The sequence below is a fragment of the Mytilus galloprovincialis genome, chromosome 9 (assembly GCF_965363235.1).
Source record: "Mytilus galloprovincialis chromosome 9, xbMytGall1.hap1.1, whole genome shotgun sequence".
Classification (NCBI taxonomy): Eukaryota; Metazoa; Mollusca; class Bivalvia; order Mytilida; family Mytilidae; genus Mytilus; species Mytilus galloprovincialis.
In genome coordinates this window covers 82,637,893-82,660,293 of record NC_134846.1, presented here as the reverse complement: position 1 = coordinate 82,660,293, position 22,401 = coordinate 82,637,893, and the positions used below count along the sequence as shown (strand labels likewise).

General features: G+C 30.0%; 1 protein-coding gene across 8 annotated transcripts in view; it reads left to right on the top strand.

Moving 5' to 3' along the window:
• The window catches only part of LOC143046143 (glutamine--fructose-6-phosphate aminotransferase [isomerizing] 2-like), a 55,219-nt gene extending 34,461 nt beyond the window's left edge, over nucleotides 1-20,758 (top strand). For 5 of the 8 annotated variants that reach the window (XM_076219164.1, XM_076219165.1, XM_076219162.1 and 2 more), the window contains 10 exons: nucleotides 1,040-1,203; nucleotides 1,545-1,738; nucleotides 2,311-2,431; nucleotides 2,721-2,878; nucleotides 4,442-4,556; nucleotides 7,702-7,829; nucleotides 8,386-8,514; nucleotides 8,790-8,828; nucleotides 10,473-10,634; nucleotides 17,638-20,758. In XM_076219164.1, the coding sequence (XP_076075279.1) occupies nucleotides 1,040-1,203; nucleotides 1,545-1,738; nucleotides 2,311-2,431; nucleotides 2,721-2,878; nucleotides 4,442-4,556; nucleotides 7,702-7,829; nucleotides 8,386-8,514; nucleotides 8,790-8,828; nucleotides 10,473-10,634; nucleotides 17,638-17,688 (1,261 nt within the window). In that variant the 3' untranslated portion in view covers nucleotides 17,689-20,758. Of the gene's footprint in view, nucleotides 1-1,039; nucleotides 1,204-1,544; nucleotides 1,739-2,310; nucleotides 2,432-2,720; nucleotides 2,879-4,441; nucleotides 4,557-7,701; nucleotides 7,830-8,385; nucleotides 8,515-8,789; nucleotides 8,829-10,472; nucleotides 10,635-11,021; nucleotides 11,184-14,530; nucleotides 14,597-17,637 lie in introns of all 8 variants that reach the window. The other 3 variants (XM_076219161.1, XM_076219160.1, XM_076219159.1) reach the window with 3 other exon arrangements.
• The last annotated feature ends 1,643 nt before the right edge of the window (nucleotides 20,759-22,401 follow it).

Sequence of the window (22,401 nt, the reverse complement as noted above, 5' to 3'; positions counted from 1 at the left end):
AATGTACAGAATAAACTAATGTTTTAGCAGATAATTTATAATTCACGCATTCAAACATGTATCTCTATTTTACTGACGTTACTTTCATTTAAGTCTACAGCATTTTAACCGGGATTTCAAAGTAAACTGCCACATAAACAATGATTCAAATGTTTCCGTTTGCTTCAAATAGGAGCAGGATAAGTATGTGTATACTATTTTGTATTTATATAGTAAAATGGTCGACTGTGGGATACAAGTCCTTCTTTCAGCATGAAAAAAATAAACTGTGCTTCAGTCTATCAGTCTATCAGGTGACAAAGAACAGATAAGTTTAAATCAATTACTAGTAAGTCATGAACAGTTGGTGTAAAAGTTGTTAATCAACTATTCCTAATCTATCTTCTGGCATGTTAATTTTTAGTTTCTATGTACGACTGTTAATGTCATTATCAAACTATGTTTCTAACGTCTTTATTTTGACGGACCATAGGACTTCAGCGTATGGAAGCATCGCACTTTAGCATAGACCATCACACTTTAGCATGACCATCAGACTTTAGCATCCCCATTGCACTTTAGAGTCCTACAAATATAAATAAAAAATACATTGATTTAGCAAATCTTAAGCCTAGTACTCAAGGGATGCCACATTTGCATCAAGTTGAAGAATTCCTCCTGAATAGTTTTTTGCTGGCCTATTGAAATGAAAAGCTTATGAACTTTCTATAAAACTCATTATGTGTAATTAATCTGTTTATGGTTATTGCTGTTATTTTTCATACATAGACCACATTTATGCACAGTATCTTTAGTTCTATTTGACCAGACATTCTGAAATTACTGTAAAACCATTATATTGGCCATACATGTTTCATTTGTAAAAATACTAAAATTAGTAGAAGTGGCAGTAAATATTATTCTACTTTTTAGATATATTTGAAGATTTCTGTTTGTTCTTTATTTTATTTATATATCGATTTAGTTAATTGAAATGATTACATTGCTTAAGCAGGATAATATGATTTGACGATATAAAAATATGTCAATTATTTTATAGTGCAATAATAGAACACACCAATCAAGTGATCTTCCTCGAGGATGATGACGTGGCAGCCATTAACAATGGAACTTTATCTATCCATCGAATCAAACGCACCCTTGATGAATCTACTGTTAGAGATGTCATCACACTTAAATTGGAATTACAAGAAATTATGAAAGGTATATCTAGTCTCTGTCACACTTATAATTATCTGAAACTCCATTGTAGTTACTTCTTAAAATATATGTGTAGCTTTTGGAGGCTTTTCACTCAGCATAGCAGTGATTTACAGCAGGTATTTTTTGGCATTAGAGCAATCAAATCCATGGAAGACAGCATCAGAGGCATAGTATCATATCGGAATTTTAAAAAGATACATTATTTTCTAGTATAGCACATACATATATAAAGAGAATTGTCATGTATTTTAGTTATTTTTGTGTCAGAAAAGTTTATTTACAGAATATTATTAAAAATGGAACTAAATTGTGTTGGAAATAAATGTAAATGATTATTTTAGGGAGCTATGGAACTTTTATGGAAAAAGAGATTTTTGAGCAGCCAGAATCTGTGATCAATACAATGAGAGGGAGAGTAAACTTTGAGAAGAACCAAGTGATTCTTGGTGGAATAAAGGACTACATGAGTGAAATCAGAAGATGTAGACGCTTATTATTTATAGCCTGTGGGACAAGTTACCATAGTGCTGTGGCTGTAAGTTAAATGGATAAAAATAAAACGCTTATACACGCAAAAAATACTTTTATAGCACAGTTACTACAGATTGTTGCTATAAGTAAAACAAATAAGTCAGTAAGTGTTTTATTACATCAATGAAAACAGCAGACAATAAATGGCAGGGAAATACACAGAAACCCAACCATATTGTTTAACTTTTACTTCATAAATATTCGGAAATTTTATGTCCTGCACTGACGTCAAAACTAGATAAAATAGGTAATCCGTGACGTCTCAACTCCTTCAGTATTTTTAAAATCTTCCAATCCCACAGCTACATTTGAAATTCCGTGAAACTTAATGACGCTTGCGGTCAAAAAGTTTCATCGAGGTCCAATAGTTGGAAACTATAGTTCAATGTATGCAATTTGAAAAAAAAATAGTCAAAATATTGTGTACTTATTTTATATAGAAAACGATAACTACGGTTTAATAAAATTACTTAAATCCATTGTTTTTGGTGGTTATTTGTCTCATTAGCTATCATACCACATCTCCTTATTTAATAATCATTTTGATTGATTTTCCTTTTTCAAATTTTTATTCAGACACGACAGTTATTGGAAGAGTTGACAGAATTACCAGTGATGGTAGAACTAGCCAGTGATTTCCTAGATAGACAGACACCTGTATTTAGAGATGATGTTTGCTTCTTTATCAGCCAATCAGGTAAGGTTAAAATATTATATTGACAGGTATCATTTTTCATCATGTGTATCCCTATCAGACCATAAAGCAATATTTAGTATTTTGAAAACAGGATTATTTTGTCTTTATGTGCATTATCATCACCAATTCAAATTTAAACTGACACTAACAAGATGACTGTTACAAAAGCTATACAATGGTATCCCCTGATGTTAAAATTCTACACTCCAGGAATGTCAGTTAGTAGAATACACACCTATATATATTTTTTTTATGAACTTTTTCAAATTGTATATATTTATATTAATAGGAGAAACAGCTGACACATTGATGGCTCTGAGATACTGTAAACAGAGAGGTGCCCTGATTGTGGGTATCACTAACACTGTAGGCAGTACCATAAGTAGAGATTCACATTGTGGTGTACATATAAATGCTGGGCCAGAGATTGGGGTTGCAAGTACAAAGGTAAAATATGGTGTCTTCTTATTAGATTCTTTCTGTTGGTGAAAAGTATTCAATAAGTAGAATGATTATGCCTCGCTGGAGAAAAGTATTCAATAAGTAGAATGTTTATGCCTCACCGATGAAAAGTTTTTTTAAATAAGTAGAATGTTTATTCCTTGCCAGTAATAAGTATGCCATAAGTAGAATGTTTATGCCTAGCCAGTAATAAGTATGCCATTAGTAGAATGTTTGTGCCTTGCCAGTAAAAAGTATGCCATTAGTAGAATGTTTATGCCTTGCCAGTAATAAGTATGCCATTAGTAGAATGTTTATGCCTTGCCAGTAATAAGTATGCCATTAGTAGAATGTTTATGCCTTGCCAGTAATAAGTATGCCATTAGTAGAATGTTTATGCCTTGCCAGTAATAAGTATGCCATTAGTAGAATGTTTGTTCCTTGCCAGTAATAAGTATGCCGTAAGTAGAATGTTTATGCCTTGTCAGTAATAAGTATGCCGTAAGTAGAATGTTTATGCCTTGTCAGTAATAAGTATGCCATTAGTAGAATGTTTGTGCCTTGTCAGTAATAAGTATGCCATTAGTAGAATGTTTGTTCCTTGCCAGTAATAAGTATGCCATTAGTAGAATGTTTATGCCTTGCCAGTAATAAGTATGCCATTAGTAGAATGTTTATGCCTTGCCAGTAATAAGTATGCCATTAGTAGAATGTTTATGCCTTGCCAGTAATAAGTATGCCATTAGTAGAATGTTTGTGCCTTGCCAGTAATAAGTATGCCATTAGTAGAATGTTTGTGCCTTGCCAGTAATAAGTATGCCATTAGTAGAATGTTTGTGCCTTGCCAGTAAGAAGTATGCCATTAGTAGAATGTTTGTGCCTTTCCAGTAATAAGTATGCCATTAGTAGAATGTTTGTGCCTTGCCAGTAATAAGTATGCCATTAGTAGAATGTTTGTGCCTTGCCAGTAATAAGTATGCCATTAGTAGAATGTTTGTGCCTTGCCAGTAATAAGTATGCCATTAGTAGAATGTTTGTGCCTTGCCAGTAATAAGTATGCCATTAGTAGAATGTTTATGCCTTGCCAGTAATAAGTATGCCATTAGTAGAATGTTTATGCCTTGCCAGTAATAAGTATGCCATTAGTAGAATGTTTATGCCTTGCCAGTAATAAGTATGCCATTAGTAGAATGTTTATGCCTTGCCAGTAATAAGTATTCAATAAGTAGAATGTTTATGCCTCACTTAAGACTGTAGGGTGTAATTTTAATATTCTGTCTGTATGCATGCGCTAGAGTGACCATATCAGAAAAAGTTTTGTTTTAAGGTAGTTTACCATCAACTATACATTGTTACTATGATGTTATCTTTTAAAATATATGCAAATTAGGGTAATTATTTCTATTATTATTGTGTTATATCAAACAATATTTGGAATAAATTTGGTATTGTTGTATTATAAGGGTTGATATCTTTTTCATCTTGATTTGCATATTCAAAATTGATTCATTAGATATAAACCTCAGTAAACTACTAATGCCTTTAATTGTTTATTTATTTTATTTGTAGGCCTATACTAGTCAATTTATTTCACTTGTCATGTTTGGTTTAGTTATGTGTGAGGATAGAATCTCTATGCAAGAAAGACGAACAGAAATTATACAGGGGCTTAAAAAGCTACCAGGTTTGTTGTCTATTAATTCAGTAGTATCTAATATAAAAATAAGGAGGTGTGGTATGATTTCCTAGGAGGTCTGTAGTCTATTAATTCAGTAGTATCTAATATAAAAATAAGGAGGTGTGGTATGATTTCCTAGGAGGTTTGTAGTCTATTAATTCAGTAGTATCTAATATAAAAATAAGGAGATGTGGTATGATTTCCTAGGAGGTCTGTAGTCTATTAATTCAGTAGTATCTAATATAAAAATAAGGAGGTGTGGTATGATTTCCTAGGAGGTCTGTAGTCTATTAATTCAGTAGTATCTAATATAAAAATAAGGAGATGTGGTATGATTTCCTAGGAGGTCTGTAGTCTATTAATTCAGTAGTATCTAATATAAAAATAAGGAGGTGTGGTATGATTTCCTAGGAGGTCTGTAGTCTATTAATTCAGTAGTATCTAATATAAAAATAAGGAGATGTGGTATGATTTCCTAGGAGGTCTGTAGTCTATTAATTCAGTAGTATCTAATATAAAAATAAAGAGATATGGTATGATTTCCTAGGAGGTCTGTAGTCTATTAATTCAGTAGTATCTAATATAAAAATAAGGAGATGTGGTATGATTTCCTAGGAGGTCTGTAGTCTATTAATTCAGTAGTATCTAATATAAAAATAAGGAGATGTGGTATGATTTCCTAGGAGGTCTGTAGTCTATTAATTCAGTAGTATCTAATATACAAATAAAGAGATATGGTATGATTTCCTAGGAGGTCTGTAGTCTATTAATTCAGTAGTATCTAATATAAAAATAAGGAGATGTGGTATGATTTCCTAGGAGGTCTGTAGTCTATTAATTCAGTAGTATCTAATATAAAAATAAAGAGATATGGTATGATTTCCTAGGAGGTCTGTAGTCTATTAATTCAGTAGTATCTAATATAAAAATAAGGAGATGTGGTATGATTTCCTAGGAGGTCTGTAGTCTATTAATTCAGTAGTATCTAATATATAAATAAGGAGATGTGGTATGATTTCCTAGGAGGTCTGTAGTCTATTAATTCAGTAGTATCTAATATAAAAATAAGGAGATGTGGTATGATTTCCTAGGAGGTCTGTAGTCTATTAATTCAGTAGTATCTAATATAAAAATAAAGAGATATGGTATGATTTCCTAGGAGGTCTGTAGTCTATTAATTCAGTAGTATCTAATATAAAAATAAGGAGATGTGGTATGATTTCCTAGGAGGTCTGTAGTCTATTAATTCAGTAGTATCTAATATAAAAATAAAGAGATATGGTATGATTTCCTAGGAGGTCTGTAGTCTATTAATTCAGTAGTATCTAATATAAAAATAAAGAGATATGGTATGATTTCCTAGGAGGTCTGTAGTCTATTAATTCAGTAGTATCTAATATAAAAATAAGGAGATGTGGTATGATTTCCTAGGAGGTCTGTAGTCTATTAATTCAGTAGTATCTAATATAAAAATAAGGAGATGTGGTATGATTTCCTAGGAGGTTTGTAGTCTATTAATTCAGTAGTATCTAATATAAAAATAAGGAGGTGTGGTATGATTTCCTAGGAGGTCTGTAGTCTATTAATTCAGTAGTATCTAATATAAAAATAAGGAGATGTGGTATGATTTCCTAGGAGGTCTGTAGTCTATTAATTCAGTAGTATCTAATATAAAAATAAGGAGATGTGGTATGATTTCCTAGGAGGTCTGTAGTCTATTAATTCAGTAGTATCTAATATAAAAATAAAGAGGTGTGGCATGATTTCCTAGGAGGTCTGTAGTCTATTAATTCAGTAGAATCTAATATAAAAATAAAGAGGTGTGGCATGATTTCCTAGGAGGTCTGTAGTCTATTAATTCAGTAGTATCTAATATATAAATAAAGAGATATGGTATGATTTCCTAGGAGGTCTGTAGTCTATTAATTCAGTAGTATCTAATATAAAAATAAAGAGGTGTGGCATGATTTCCTAGGAGGTCTGTAGTCTATTAATTCAGTAGTATCTAATATATAAATAAAGAGATATGGTATGATTTCCTAGGAGGTCTGTAGTCTATTAATTCAGTAGTATCTAATATAAAAATAAGGAGATGTGGTATGATTTCCTAGGAGGTCTGTAGTCTATTAATTCAGTAGTATCTAATATAAAAATAAAGAGGTGTGGCATGATTTCCTAGGAGGTCTGTAGTCTATTAATTCAGTAGAATCTAATATAAAAATAAAGAGGTGTGGCATGATTTCCTAGGAGGTCTGTAGTCTATTAATTCAGTAGTATCTAATATAAAAATAAGGAGATGTGGTATGATTTCCTAGGAGGTTTGTAGTCTATTAATTCAGTAGTATCTAATATAAAAATAAGGAGATGTGGTATGATTTCCTAGGAGGTCTGTAGTCTATTAATTCAGTAGTATCTAATATAAAAATAAGGAGATGTGGTATGATTTCCTAGGAGGTCTGTAGTCTATTAATTCAGTAGTATCTAATATAAAAATAAAGAGGTGTGGCATGATTTCCTAGGAGGTCTGTAGTCTATTAATTCAGTAGAATCTAATATAAAAATAAAGAGGTGTGGCATGATTTCCTAGGAGGTCTGTAGTCTATTAATTCAGTAGTATCTAATATATAAATAAAGAGATATGGTATGATTTCCTAGGAGGTCTGTAGTCTATTAATTCAGTAGTATCTAATATAAAAATAAAGAGGTGTGGCATGATTTCCTAGGAGGTCTGTAGTCTATTAATTCAGTAGTATCTAATATATAAATAAAGAGATATGGTATGATTTCCTAGGAGGTCTGTAGTCTATTAATTCAGTAGTATCTAATATAAAAATAAGGAGATGTGGTATGATTTCCTAGGAGGTCTGTAGTCTATTAATTCAGTAGTATCTAATATAAAAATAAGGAGGTGTGGCATGATTTCCTAATAGAAAACTATGCCAAAGTTCCAATAAAGTGGAGGTAAGCAGTTATAGGCAACCATACGCCCTTCAACAATGAGAAAACTCCATACCGTATAGTCAGTTGTAAAAGGCCTACATGAAAATTATTAAAAAAATCAATTTAGAAAACGAACAGCCTAATTTATAACAAAACAATTTATGAAAAACAAACACGGCAGACAATAACGAACGACAATATCTACTTTCAGAAATGATAAATGATGTTCTCCAGATGAATGAGAAAGTAAACGACTTAGCCAAAGAATTATATAAACAGAAGAGTTTGTTAGTGATGGGCAGAGGTTATAATTTTGCTACATGTTTAGAAGGTGCCTTAGTAAGTATCTGTTGTTTTATAATGAATAGAGTTTGAAAACTTGATACATGGTTTGAAAAAGCTGTAGAAAGTATAAATCTGTGTATTTGTTCGAAATATCCCTTTGTTAGCATTACATCTTATGTAAGTTATCTATGAATGTTATAACCTGGCTGCATGTTTAGAAGTTGCTTGGTTAGTTCCACATCTGATATTAGTTATCCATGAAGGTTATAATTTTGCTACATGTTTAGAAGGTGCCTGGTTAGAACCACATCTGAACTTAGTTATCCATAAAGGTTATAACTTGACTACATGTTTAGAAGGTGCTAGGTGAGTACCATATCTAGGAGTCTCATCCTGTGTTGTCATCTGGCCAACATTTAGTTTTCAGTAGCTATGTAATATAACATATTTCGTGCACATAGATTTTATTGGAATATACATATACAAAGATAATGTGTGATTTATTAGGATTATTTTTTTTAATTCAACAACATGAATCCCTATTTGAAGAAAAAGCTCAACATTTTTATAATATACCGTCAATATTAATTTAATTATGTTCTTCTTCCAGAAAATTAAAGAGTTGACATACATGCATTCTGAGGGAATATTAGCGGGAGAATTAAAACATGGACCATTAGCTTTAGTAGACAAAGCTATGCCTGTTCTTATGGTTATAACCAGGGACAAAGTATACCAGGTTTGTTAAGATCAACTATTGTAGTAAGGATATGGTGTAGTATTCATCACATAAAATCCTTATATTAGCTTAAAAAAACTTAAAACAAAAAAGAACAGTTCATTTTTTGCTGTTCTTAAATATTTTTTAAGAAAAAGTATTGTTTTACAGTTGTTATATTAGAAACCTTGTCCCTAATGATTGCTTGCAGTGGTCTTGAACAAAAAACTTTTGATCCACTTTTTCATTATAGTGTATTGTCTCTGATTCAGTGATTTACCTTTTGACTTTTTCAGAAATGTGTAAACGCTCTACAGCAAGTGAAATCCAGACATGTAAGTTCATTATTTAGAACAAAAATAGGATTTTATTATAGAAAATTTAGACAATACAAGAATTTTGTTAAAGCATAACAAAAGATTATTAGAAAAATTATGATTTAAAACAACAGAAATAAAAGATTGCTATAAATTGAATTTTATCTGATTATAAATATTCTTTATTATTTGGATTGAAATGAAGAACTAATGGAACGATAAATTGTCTAGAGTAAGGAAAAAATTCGAAATACAACTCGCAATAGGAGAAATGTTTTAAAAATATTAATCATGTAAAATCATTTTTGATAGAAATATTCTGTTCGACACATATGGCAATTGAAAAATAATGAAGTTATGTTTGTTTGTATGATGCAATAAGTTACATTTAGTAAACATATAACATTGTTAGAGCACTGTTATTATACCCAGTTTTCCTTCACTTTCCTTATTAAAGCCAATAACAGCATGTTGACTGCCTGCAAATTATTAATTGGCTTTCATTGACAAATTTGGATGCATTTTATTGGGTGCAATATAAATATATTTTTGGCAGTGTTTTTATGTAGTGAAGGTTATTCTATAGTCTATTTTTTTCTTGTGGATAAATATATAGACAGAAATTCCTCAAAGTTATAATTATGTTTTAATATATAAGTAATTTTCAACAGTAGAAGAAATGAATATCCTGACTTCACACAAAATTTTTTTTATTACTTTGATTTTACAGCAACCCAGTAAAGAGATGGAGATGGCAAAAATATTTATTTTAATTTTATTCATAAACTAATTAAATCAAAGCAAATGGTGTAAAAGTTTTAACAGAATGCTTTTTAGCAGCTAAGGATGTCGTTTTTACAATGTTTATAGATGCAAGAAAAAAGATCATCTCCAATTATTATTTCTTTTCACCGGTAGAAATTGTATGCAAAATTATGATGATGCTATCTACTGGATGCAATTCTAATTGCTGTTTGGAAAGTCAATAAGTTTTTACTTTATTTTTATCATTACAAATTTGTCCAGAGTTGTCTTTGATTTGTCAGTCATTGCACTCTTACAATCTTAAAACGAAGTCAAGCTTGAAGATTTAACAATACTGTCCTATGTAGATATCCAGGGTTGTCTGGTTTATCAGTCATTGCACTCTTACAATCTTAAAACAAAGTCAAGCTTGAAGATTTAACAATACTGTCCTATGTAGATATCCAGGGTTGTCTGGTTTATCAGTCATTGCACTCTTACAATCTGAAAATGAAGTCAAGCTTGAAGATGTAACAATGCTGTCCTATGTAGATATCTGTGTAAGACTAAATTGTCACATATATAAGATATTTCCTATCTTCTGTATAATCTCAGAGTTCCTGATGAGGGTAAATTAAGAAAAGCTCTTTGATGCACAAAATTTGAAAGGTTAAGTTCATGATTTATATTTTAGATGATACTCATAAGCCATTATTATCATTTCTATGCATGATAATATATACATGTATTACCAATGCAATATTTGAGTTTTTGCTGAATATTTAGGTATATGTATGCATAAGTTTATTTCTTTGCAAATTTGATCAGATAATGGATAGCTTTTGTAAAATATAATGCATTATATAGCTTTGAACTTTCTGTTAACCTTTATGTTAACCTTGACCTTTCACATTGTAGGGTGAACCAATCCTCATTCTTAACAAGGATGATGTTGAAACTCAAGCAATGGGCAAATCTTATATATCGGTACCACATACGATCGATTGTCTGCAGGGTATCCTCTGTGTAATTCCTATGCAGTTATTATCATTACATATGGCTCAGTTAAAAAATCTAGATGTAAGAATTTATGTTCTTCATACAGAACTAATATGTCTGTGCATGCTTAGCTTCCTCTATAATCATCACTTTCAGGTACAATGTACTTAGTATCACATAATAAGGATGCTGATAGACTTCATTATAGTATTGTCTTTCTCAAGGAAAGCAGAATAACAAAATATTAATTTCTCAATTTTATTTCAGTCGATCAGGCCAAATAATGTAAAAAGAAGTAAAAAAGAGGGTGTATTTGAAGAAATTAAATTTCCTTTCAATTTTACTAGAAAAAAATTAGGTAAAATTCAATTTTTATATCAGGGAGTCTGCCAGCATCTTTTATGTGAGTCCGAACTTGGCTTTCTATTATAGCACCCTGATTAGGCTAGATTGTATTGTATATTTTAGGGTCGTCCCATTTTACTATGTTCTAAGGGTGATGAGGAGACCATGCAGCAAGCTTATCGCTATATTGAAGTTCCCAACGCTGTGGACTGTCTCCAAGGGTTATTAACTGTCGTCCCACTTCAGCTTTTATCTTTCCATATAGCTGTATTAAAGGGAAATAACGTAAGGATTACTCTCTATTGTAGTACAAAAGTAGGATCGTGCAAATGTTGGGTAAAAGTTATACTACCATCAAAGCTGTTTTGGATCAAAAAGTGTGATAATGAGCAAATTTGTTCATTTTCTATTGGAATAACGTGGAAAGATCAAATGTTTGAATTTAAAAAGTGTGAAAATGAGCAAATTTGTTCATTTTATTTTCTATCAGAATAATTTGGAAAGATTAAAAATTTGAATTAACATTAGATCTGTGGAAAAAAAGTTATTTATCTAACATTTGCATGATTTTACCCATGCTTGGATAGGAAAAGGTAGGTTTATTATTTAACACTGATGGAATTAGGAATTGGTTATCAATAACTTGGGATTTTTTATTATTCCTGGAATACACCATTTTTTCATGGATTTGGTTTGTTTGTACTGTACTCCTGACACCTAGTGATGACATTAAAGCAGTATTTTTTAACATTGCCATATAAGTGTGGGTGTTTGGCTACCCATAAAACCAGGTTAAACCCACCATTTTTTCTTAAAATGTCATGTACCAAGTTGGGAATTTGGCAGTTTTTATCAAATAGTCCGTTTCTATGTATGGTTTAGTTGCAGTTCAGTGTTTTTGTTTTGTTGTTTTCCTCTTATAGTTGATCTGTTTCCCCTTAGTTTAAGTTTGTAATCCAGATTTTTTTCCTCTTAATTGATTGATGACTTGAACAGCATTATACTACTGTTGACACTATTCATGACTAAAAGTAGATCACAAATATAAATGTTCAATATAATGAAGTACAAATTTTACTTGAGGCATGTAGCTCCAGGTTCTATAACATTCTAATACTCTGTAAACTATGATAAAAGCATAATTTTATTTTAGAGAAGATAGCTATTACTTGATGCTCTCAGAATACATGAAAAAATATGGTCTTCATATTGTTTCTTGGTACATATCAAAATAGATGAAATAATCAGACTTACCTCCCCTTCTAAATCAAAGTTTCAAAACACAACTTAAAATCAAAATATTTCAGGATAAAAAAAACCATTAGATAAAATAATAGATGTCTCCCACAAATAAATTTCAATTTAGGCCCTATAGCGGAGGGGGCATTAAATTTTACCCCTGTATGTCAGTCGGTATTGGTTTCAATTCTCTTTCTTTAATTTGCCTCAACTAAATGTTTTAAAATTTACAATCAATGCTTATTACCACAAAACACAGATCAAGTTGGAGTTTTGGTGGTGTCACTTTTACTGTTCAAGAGTTATGCCCCTCTACAAATGGAAAAATTGTTAATTTTTTTGGTTTCCATTCTATTACTTTAGTTTGGCTTCACCAAATGTTATGAAACTTATACATAATGCTTATTACTGAAAAAAGAATTTTAGTGGCTTCATTTTTACTGTTTTAGAGTTTTGCCCCATTACAAATGGAAAAAAGATGACTTTTTCTGTTCTAATCTCTAATTGTGTTTGCCTCAACTAAATGTAATGAAACATAATACACAATGCTATTTACCACAAAACTTGGATTAAGTACAAATGTAGGTAGAATCACTTTTATAGTTCTAGAGTTATGTTTGTTTATATCGTTATATGCAAGGTGTCCCCATTTATCTAAGTTAAGGAAGAGGTTGAGCACTCACAAACATTTTTAAACCAGCCACATTCTTTATTAACCTGTCCCAAGCCAGAGGCCTGCAGTCCATTGGTTGTTTTTTGTTGGGTCTGACATAGTTGTTTTAGTTTGATGTCATTAGCTAAACTCACTTGATGGTTTCACTTTTACTCATTTTGTTGAAACTTTTTTTTTTATTTAATCATTTCAAACGAAAGCCCATCTTGCCTTAGTTATGTTTCACCTCGAATATACATAATGACAAAATAGGAAAACACTCCAGATTAGGTAGGTTTCGAAATTATAATTTACTTGCAAACATGATTCTGCGATAATTTCCTATGCTTATTATCAAAAATTTATAAAACAAATACTGTAAATTCAGAAATTAATGCGAGATTTTTATTATTGCGAAAAATGCGACAGAGTTGTAAACGCAATAAATTGAACTCACCTTGTGAAATATTTTATATGAATTGAACAGGATTTTTCTTAAAATCGTAAAAATTAAAATCGCAATAATAAATGCACGCAATAATTTCTGAATTTACAGTAGATGAAAAGCTTAGATTGGATGGTAAAAAAGTAGATTAGAAAGGTACAAATTCTCTGTGGCTGAAGAGTTATTCCCCTTTTCTGAAAGTAAGTAAGTTTTGTGATAGTTATGCTAGAGCACACATCCTTTTAGTTATACATACACGTAAGTATATTATAAGCAAATGAAACATGTTTTTTCTCAGAATAATAAAAACAAAATTGTGAACTAATCTTTCTTAAAATTAATATATAATTAAAAAAATTACACAAAACCTAACTTTATAGTGGTTTTAGATAAAAAACAAAACATCTTTAAGGACAATGTATATTCTGCATGAGGAGGGAAATACTTTTAGCAGTTTGGTGGAAGGTTTAGAAAATGAAACACTATCATCAGTATTAATAAGAGCATGGAGGTGGCGATGTAATTGAACAGAAAGTTAAAGGGTTAAAAGAAAAAGGTTCTAATCAAATCAAGATCCTGTCAGGGATTAGAAAATAAATATTCATGTGAAATGTAGTAGCCATTGCTATGGATTAGTATAACTTCAACAAGAAAAATTTGATTCTCTTTTCTCTTTAAGAAATTTAATCTTCCAAAACAGAATTTCCCAGAAATCAATTCTCTTTTTAAAAGCAAGAAGCACTTTGCTGTTTAATATTTCTTGTGTTACATTAAGTAGTGAATGTATGTGTTCTAATCATTGCTATAAGCATTAATAAATCATATTTACTAATAATTTTATTCAAAATCATTAGCTGCACTGTAAAGATAATACACATTTATTTGGATTTTATATATTATATTTATACTGATAAGTGATAGTAGTCAAATTGCTGTCAATATGTTTAATTAATTTATAAAAGGAAAATTTAAAATCAGACTTATTTTATTCAAGTTTTTTAATTAAAGAAAACTGTAAATATGATTTTTTTGTTAAGAATAAAAGGAGATGGGTGGTATACTACAACGAGACAGCATCCAAGCAATATAAAAAAAAACATCTAGAGGTCAATCATTTAGATCTGAAATGATATTCTGATTTTAAATTATATTATTGTGATTAAAAGGAGACTTTAATTTTTTGAAAGATTAATAAAATCATTGCAAAAAATATAAGAATTTATACTTTAAACTGCAAGAAATGAAAGAAATTATACTTAAAAACTAGTTGACTTAGTACAATTTTACTCTTGTTAGGTCGATTGTCCTCGTAATTTAGCAAAGAGCGTAACAGTGGAATGAATATCTCAAGGTTACAGGTAGGTCTCTTCCTGTAGTATAGTTACCTTGGTGATGCTTTGTTGTGATTTAAATTCTGATCTATCTCATCTCTTTTTCCTTACATATGCAAGGAATATTAGTTATATTATTCAGTTTTAATATCTCTTTTTAAGTATTTTGCTTATTCTTTTTTTTAAATGATGAAAGATGGGTTCTTTTAACGAACTTCATACTTTATGAAATTGACATTAAGCTTAATTAGTGAATAATGTCGAAATTTAAAACCTTCTTTATGAATAAAGTTTTATGCAGCAATATTACTGGATATATATTTTTATGAAATTATCAATTCAAAATCTTAGGAACTCTTAATTATCCAGTGAAAATTTTATTGTATTTGGCAATTTTTTCTCCCCTGAATTAAACAGAAGCTAGATAAGCTAAACAGTTGGTTACTTGGGAACTGAATATAAAAATGGTGTAAAATATTGGAATGCTATCAAAATCTAGTACATCACATGCATTTAATTGTTACAGAAAAAAAACAATTACATATACAGTAAACAAATACCAGTAATCAATTTGACATTTCAAATGTATAAGATATCAATTTTTGAAAATCTTGAGTCTCCTATGATATATATGTTGTGTACAAGATGTAAGTTTGTACAAGTTATAATTGGTACAGTAGGGTTTTTTACTAGTTATAAGTTTTTTTGCACATAGCTTCTTGCACCAGGTGATGCAAGTTTATCTTCTAAAATGTATCAGTTTAATGTCTTAAATTCAATTGTATATACTTCGCCCAAACATTTAGTGCTATTGTTTTTGTCCTGAAACTGGAAATGAGGATACCTGAATGGTTTAAATTCTAATTTTATTTTTCTCCTGATACCATAATCATATCCATAAAAAGTCGTTTTGTGTTCTTATAATGTTTTTGTATCAATGCTCAGTTTTAGACTGTATCATGTAGAAAAATGCGAAACTAAAGACTGTGTGTGTGCTTGCCTCATCCTTTTGTGTTAAGCGGTTCACAAAACACTGATAACTTGTACAAACTATAATTTGTACAACATTAAAACTTGTACACAACAAATGTTTTACAAAAATCCAAGTACCATTCTCAACAGTAATAAAATTGTGAAACTGCATGCAATACTAAATTTAAAGCTACTTTATTATACTCTGTTAATTGTTTTTTTTCTTATATTAAAAACCAATTACATGCATGTGTTCTTAGATAGATAAATGTGTAAATAAATGGATATACATATATAAACGTTTAGTGTAGGGCATGTAAATAAATGGATATACATATATAAACGTTTAGTGTAGGGCATGCTATTTTGATATATTATATGTATGCATCAGGCAAAAATTCTACTTTAAGATGGAGTAAATTATCTCCTAATTTATATTTCAAATCTATTCACTTCTTTTTTTGGCTTTGGTTTGATTTAGAGCTTGACACATCTTTCTTATGTTGAAGGTCGGAGGTTAACCCCTGTATCTCTCTGCCCTTGTGTTTTTGGGATGTTTTCTCCTTAAAGTATACCTCACATCTCCTTTTATTCATGCAACTCACTGAGGTGGCAGTTTTAACACCATTAAGGGCAAAAGTCCTTTTTTATTTCAGCTCGTATCAAGCACTTTGCTTTCATTTTTAAAAACTATATTCTCAGTAGAAAGCAACACATACCCATACATATATTTTATTAATTTTTCATCACTGCCAATCATACCACAATTTTCTATTAAATGCCCTCTCCATAGCAGAGGGGCATTAAGGCTTACTCTTGACCGTCTGTCCATCTGTAAGTACATACTTTTGTATACATGCAACTCTAAAAATTTATTTTCATTCTCTAACTTTAGTTTGCCTCAACCAAATGTTATGAAATTGATATACAATGCTTCCTACCGCAAAACACAGATAAGTTCTATTTTGGGTGGGTCACTTTAAAAGTTCTCTTGTTATGTAAAGTTATATAACAGGTGGGACATCATTTGTGTACTATGGGCACATTCTCTATTTATTATATCTATCACCTTCTTAACTATGTGGCATTTAATTTATTATATTAATTATACTGAATTTTCTGTAATTCTCTTTTAAATTTTAGATGATTGAAATACAGTCAATAATAATCATCCTTATGTAACAAAGCACACAAATGGTCTAGGGCCTCCATGAAAGTTAATAGAATATAAGCTGTGAGATAGAGTACAATATCCCACTCCTTTAAATAAATTAGAATCTGACATTTTAACCTTATGTATAACAAACTCTCTTATTTCATATTGTTTTGGACTCTGCAGACAATGTTTTCTCAGTGTAACAATCTGCTCATTACCACCTCTCATCTATGTATTATTTATATATTGATGATGGTTGAAATTGTAAGTAGGTCCAATTTCCAACAGAAAGCCTCCATCTAAAAAACCAACAGCCCTTTGCACAAGTTCATAGATTTACATCAGAGGAGATTACAACAATATAATACCAGATACAATTTGGATATATATTTTCTCATTTAGTACTACATGCATAGGACTATCCAATTTATTAGAATAATTATTTTTTACCAGTGAGAAAGATAGTACATGTAATTGCTAGTTTAGAACTTCACCAGTAACAAAAATAATGAAAGTTACTTCATGAGGTTTTAAATTCAATTTTTATTTAGACCTTACCTTTAAATTTTGAGTTTAAGTTCAAAGAAAGATTTTAAAATTCTTCTTTATAAGCTTTTTTGTGGCTTTTATTATTGTGTCAGATTATCTAATAGGGTGCTGGTTGTTTAAACTGATTACTAGTTTGCAATGGTTTGTTCTAGTAGTTGCTAAATACAAGTTTCAGTGTTGTCCTTGTTTTTTTTTTGGCAAACATTCTTTCGAATTGCTGTCCATATTTTACCACATTTGATGGCAGATACCTTGGTGTCCTGAGAAATAAAAATGTCAGAAAGCACCATTAAATTTATATAATATTGAATCCTTCAACTTCCATAGTTAATTTCACTGTAATTTTATTCTCCCTGTTTAATTTTTGTTTTTAATTCTGATATTTTATATTACAGGTAGACTCTCCTAGGAGTTTATTGAAGATCCATTCCACTGTATGCAGTTAATGGACTACTACTTAAAAAATAGGTGGGACATGTGTTATTGGATGTTATAAGTGGACTAATTATTAGTACTTGTCAATCATTAGACTTGATTATTTTATAGAAGTATTTTGTGGGAGACATGTTATAATAAATATTATATAAATTTTGTTGACTCTCTTTATCTTGAACATATATCTGAAGTGCCATATACATGTATACATGTAAGTGTTTATTAATTACCATAAATTGTATTAAAGTTGTGTATATCTGTACTTACATGCAAAAGAAATCAGGTACAAAATTTAAAAAGATTTAACATTAAAATTTCTAGAACCTTTTTGGCAGAGCATTCCTTTTATTTTAAATTAACAAAATTGCCAAATGTGTTAACTATATGTAAATCATTTGAGCCCAAATAGAGCTTTTGTTTTATAGGTCCCATGTTTTATGTCAGGCTTTTGAATGTAAGCATTCCTAATAAGGGTTGATCAAAGGGATGCTTCAGAAACTGGGAATTGGATGTTTTTAATTTTCATTTCAATTTACAGGATCTATAAAGGATGTTTTTTAATATCTATTAATTCCATTTCAATTTATTATACATGTTGGTTTATAATATTGATTGATAGAACTTGGCATATTTTAATAAACAAGGCCCTGATTCAAATGATTTTGATTTAATTGATTAATAATAGTTCAATATAATGAGAGTCTAGAAATAACAGTACACAGTATTTATGTATAGTAATTTATGTTTAAATTATTTTAGTAACTATATTGAATAGTACCGGTAATGTGCTGGATGCATTAAAGATCTTAAACAAGTTTTTTGAACAAGGCATATTAAGAAAACATGCTTTGTTGTAATTGTAGAAGAGTTTATCAGTCAAGCATAAAGTATGCATTAGAGAGGGAAACTGTTTATAGATTCAGGAGGATTAATATATGTTTTCTAATTTTTTTAACTGCATATATATTTTCTGTAATCAAAATTAATTCCTTGATTTCAATTAGAACCTTTTTTAAGTTGCATATTTCAGTTAGGTCCTTTATTAAGTTTTTACTAATTTAGTAATAGTAATTTTTTAGTTACTACCTTATTTCATTACAAACACATAGTATCAAAATTTATGACACTGCACCATGCAAATCGATCAACTTCAATTGAAGGTATTGTGGCTAAATCATGTGCATTGATTGTTGATGTAAATCTGTTTTAAATGTTGTATTAATTTCAAATGTAAAGGCAGCTTCCTATTTACATTTTGATTTATGTTTCATTATATTTATACAATACATCAAATAAGTGGTTGTCTTTGATGTTTACTCTTCCTTTTTCATGAAAGTTTGAATATTCACTTCAAAAGTATTTTATTCATGCATTATACCTTTTTTATAACTAATCTTTTGACACCAAGATCTAGTCTTGAATTAAATTTTCTGGTCAACACCATTCTGGATTTTTCAGATGTCCTTTGTAGATTTTCTTACCCTCAATGTATTCAAAATTTTGTAGAAAAGTCATTCAGCTTTGCATTCAGGCTTATGTAAATTGCAACATGGGAAATAAAAAAAAGCCAAGCTCAAAACAAAAATAGAAATATAGGCTTAAAAGACCTGTTATTGAAAACCTAAACCAAGGTTTTCAAAATGTTGTATTTGTTGCAGACAATTATAATTGTAAGGGAAGCCATTTTGTTATGTTATTTTGATTTAGAGTATTGTTTTTCTACAACTTATATTTTGTTTGTTAAGTTTTATCATGAGACATCACTTTTTTTGTTGTTATGCAGTATTAATGACATTTTTACTGTCCCTCATCGAAAGGGAGGACAAGTTGATTTTGTTATTTTATACATAGTTTGTTTCATTTTCTTGACTTATACATTTAAAAATTTAGATCCATTATTTTGTATATTCCACATTGAAGATGAGATTCATTATCTATTACGAGCCACTTTTTGGTATAGAATTTTAAAAAGTATAAATGTTTGAAAAATATTTCATTGGATGAATTTTGGACAAACTGCTTATACAAGATTGATTACTATCAAGTAACAGAAGAAAACTTGAAAATTAGAAATGTCCCCACTTCACAGCTGGATAAAGAAATAGTATTCAAATGATTATCTGATTCCAACATTCACATGCTCAGTAAATTATTTTTTCAAACCATAACACATTGTAATCTTAGTTGATGATATTTTTGCTTGAATTTTGACTATATATATGTAATAAAAGGGATACATTATTTCAATATACATGTTTTGAAAATCTCAAATTATTTTATAACTGTTTAATGTTTAACATATTGTTTTGGATTATACATAGAACTAATACTTATATAAACTCTATAATAGTTTATTTTGTCATATTGCAAACTTCAAGAATGTTTATCATTTAAACTGGAAAATGTTTTTATTAATATATAATAATATAGGAATAACAATTTTGGCAACATTAATAAATATTATCTTCAAATTTTTGATTATTTCGAAATGTTTATTGAATAGTCTAAAATGATATTAATTAAAATGGAAAGAATCTCACATAATGATTGAATCTTCTATTTTTAAAGTAACACCTTATAGATATAGTTCATAATAAAGACAAAAAATAGACCACAAACATAATCATTTTTGAGCATTTTTAATGTGGCATATTTTGAGTTCTTTCGACAATCATGTTTGTATTTCCATAGTTATTAACCTTCACATTCAGTAAATCAGATGGTCAGGTGTAATACCTCTGAATCTAATCTTGTCAATCTATCCATCCTTTTAAAGTATTAAAACTATAATAGTTTTTGTGTTTTTAAACAAATTGTTTCTTAAACCATACCAGTTTTTATAATGTTCAATATTTGTGGCGAGATGGCAATCAGATTCCCAAATATATATCTAGGCGTTGAAATATTGTTATGAAAATAAAAATAATGTATACTGGGTTTATAAGGAAAACAAAAACATTCTAAGACTTATATATCATAGTGCTTCACTATGACTTGACTTTTCTTCTGAATCATTCTTGCATACATATATATTTTTGAGGACCACCAGTATACTGAGGGAATAAATTATATAGAAAAGTTTTTAGTTGTTGCTTTTTAAAAGATATTTGTAATTCGTGTGTAAATCACCATCCATAAGTACCTGCCTGTCCTTAAATGTGTTGAACTGTTCTCCATGGGGCCTCCCAACTAACTGAACAACTGACCTGCAACCTTTCATTGCCAATCCAGATAAAGGACTTGTAATGTAGGCGTCACTTGCTACTTTTGTTCTTAAAGTTTGTCTGAGATATGTTAAGGCATTCCAATTAAAGATCACTCAGTTCCGAATTTCTAATATTCGGAGAGTAAGGTGACACTCTTAGGTTATCTTCTCTTTGGTCGGATTGTTGTCTCTGGAATTTTCCCCATTTCCATTCTCAATTTTATTTACGTCCTTGAATAGAAACATTTTCACCTTCACAACACCAGTCCTCGTCTGAAAATTAATCAGTAATTTTTAAAGAACATTCTATATAAATGAGTCCCTTTGTTGTGAACGTTTCCACAATGTATTTTATACAGAACATACTGAAATTGAACCTCACCTATTCAAGCCCCCTGTATGAACCAGCGTTACAGGGAAGAAATGATATCAGTCGTGTGGCAAATAATTTTGGCTCTGTGATCATATATTTTTAATTTATCAGGAGGTCCTCATTCAGAGCCTGAAATATTGTTAAAAAGTTTTACCAAATTGTCAATACAGAATAATATGTCGTCTTTTATATTTGAAGACAAAAATGATGACATTATCTTAATTTTTATACGACCGCTAAAATTTTAATTTTTCGTCGTATATTGCTATCACGTTGGCTGCGTCGTCGTCGTTGTCCGAATACTTTTAGTTTTCGCACTCTAACTTTAGTAAAAGTGAATAGAAATCTATGAAATTTTAACACAAAGTTTATGACCACAAAAGGAAGGTTGGGATTGATTTTGGGAGTTTTGATCCCAACATTTTAGGAATTAGGGGCCAAAAAGGGCCCAAATAAGCATTTTGTTGGTTTTCGCACAATAACTTAAGTTTAAGTAAATAGAAATCTATGAAATTTTGACACAAGGTTTATGACCACAAAAGGAAGGTTGTGATTGATTTTGGGAGTTTTGGTTCTAACAGTTTAGGAATTAGGGGCCAAAAAAGGGCCCAAATAAGCATTATTCTTGGTTTTCGCACAATAACTTTAGTTTAAGTAAATAGAAATCAATGAAATTTAAACACAAGGTTTATGACCACTAAAGGAAGGTTGGGTTTGATTTTGGGAGTTTTGGTCCCAACAGTTTAGGAATTAGGAGCCAAAAAGGGGCCCAAGTAAGCATTATTCTTGGTTTTCGCACCATAACTTTAGTTTAAGTAAATAGAAATCTATGAAATTTAAACACAAAGTTTATGACCACTAAAGGAAGGTTGGGTTTGATTTTGGGAGTTTTGGTCCCAACAGTTTAGGAATAGGGCCCAAACGGTCCAAAATTGAACTTAGTTTGATTTCATCAAAAATTGAATAATTGGGGTTCTTTGATATGCCGAATCTAACTGTGTATGTAGATTCTTAATTTTTGGTCCCGTTTTCAAATTAGTCTACATTAAGGTCCAAAGGGTCCAAAATTAAACTTAGTTTGATTTTGACAAAAATTGAATCCTTGGGGTTCTTTGATATGCTGAATCTAAAAATGTACTTAGATTT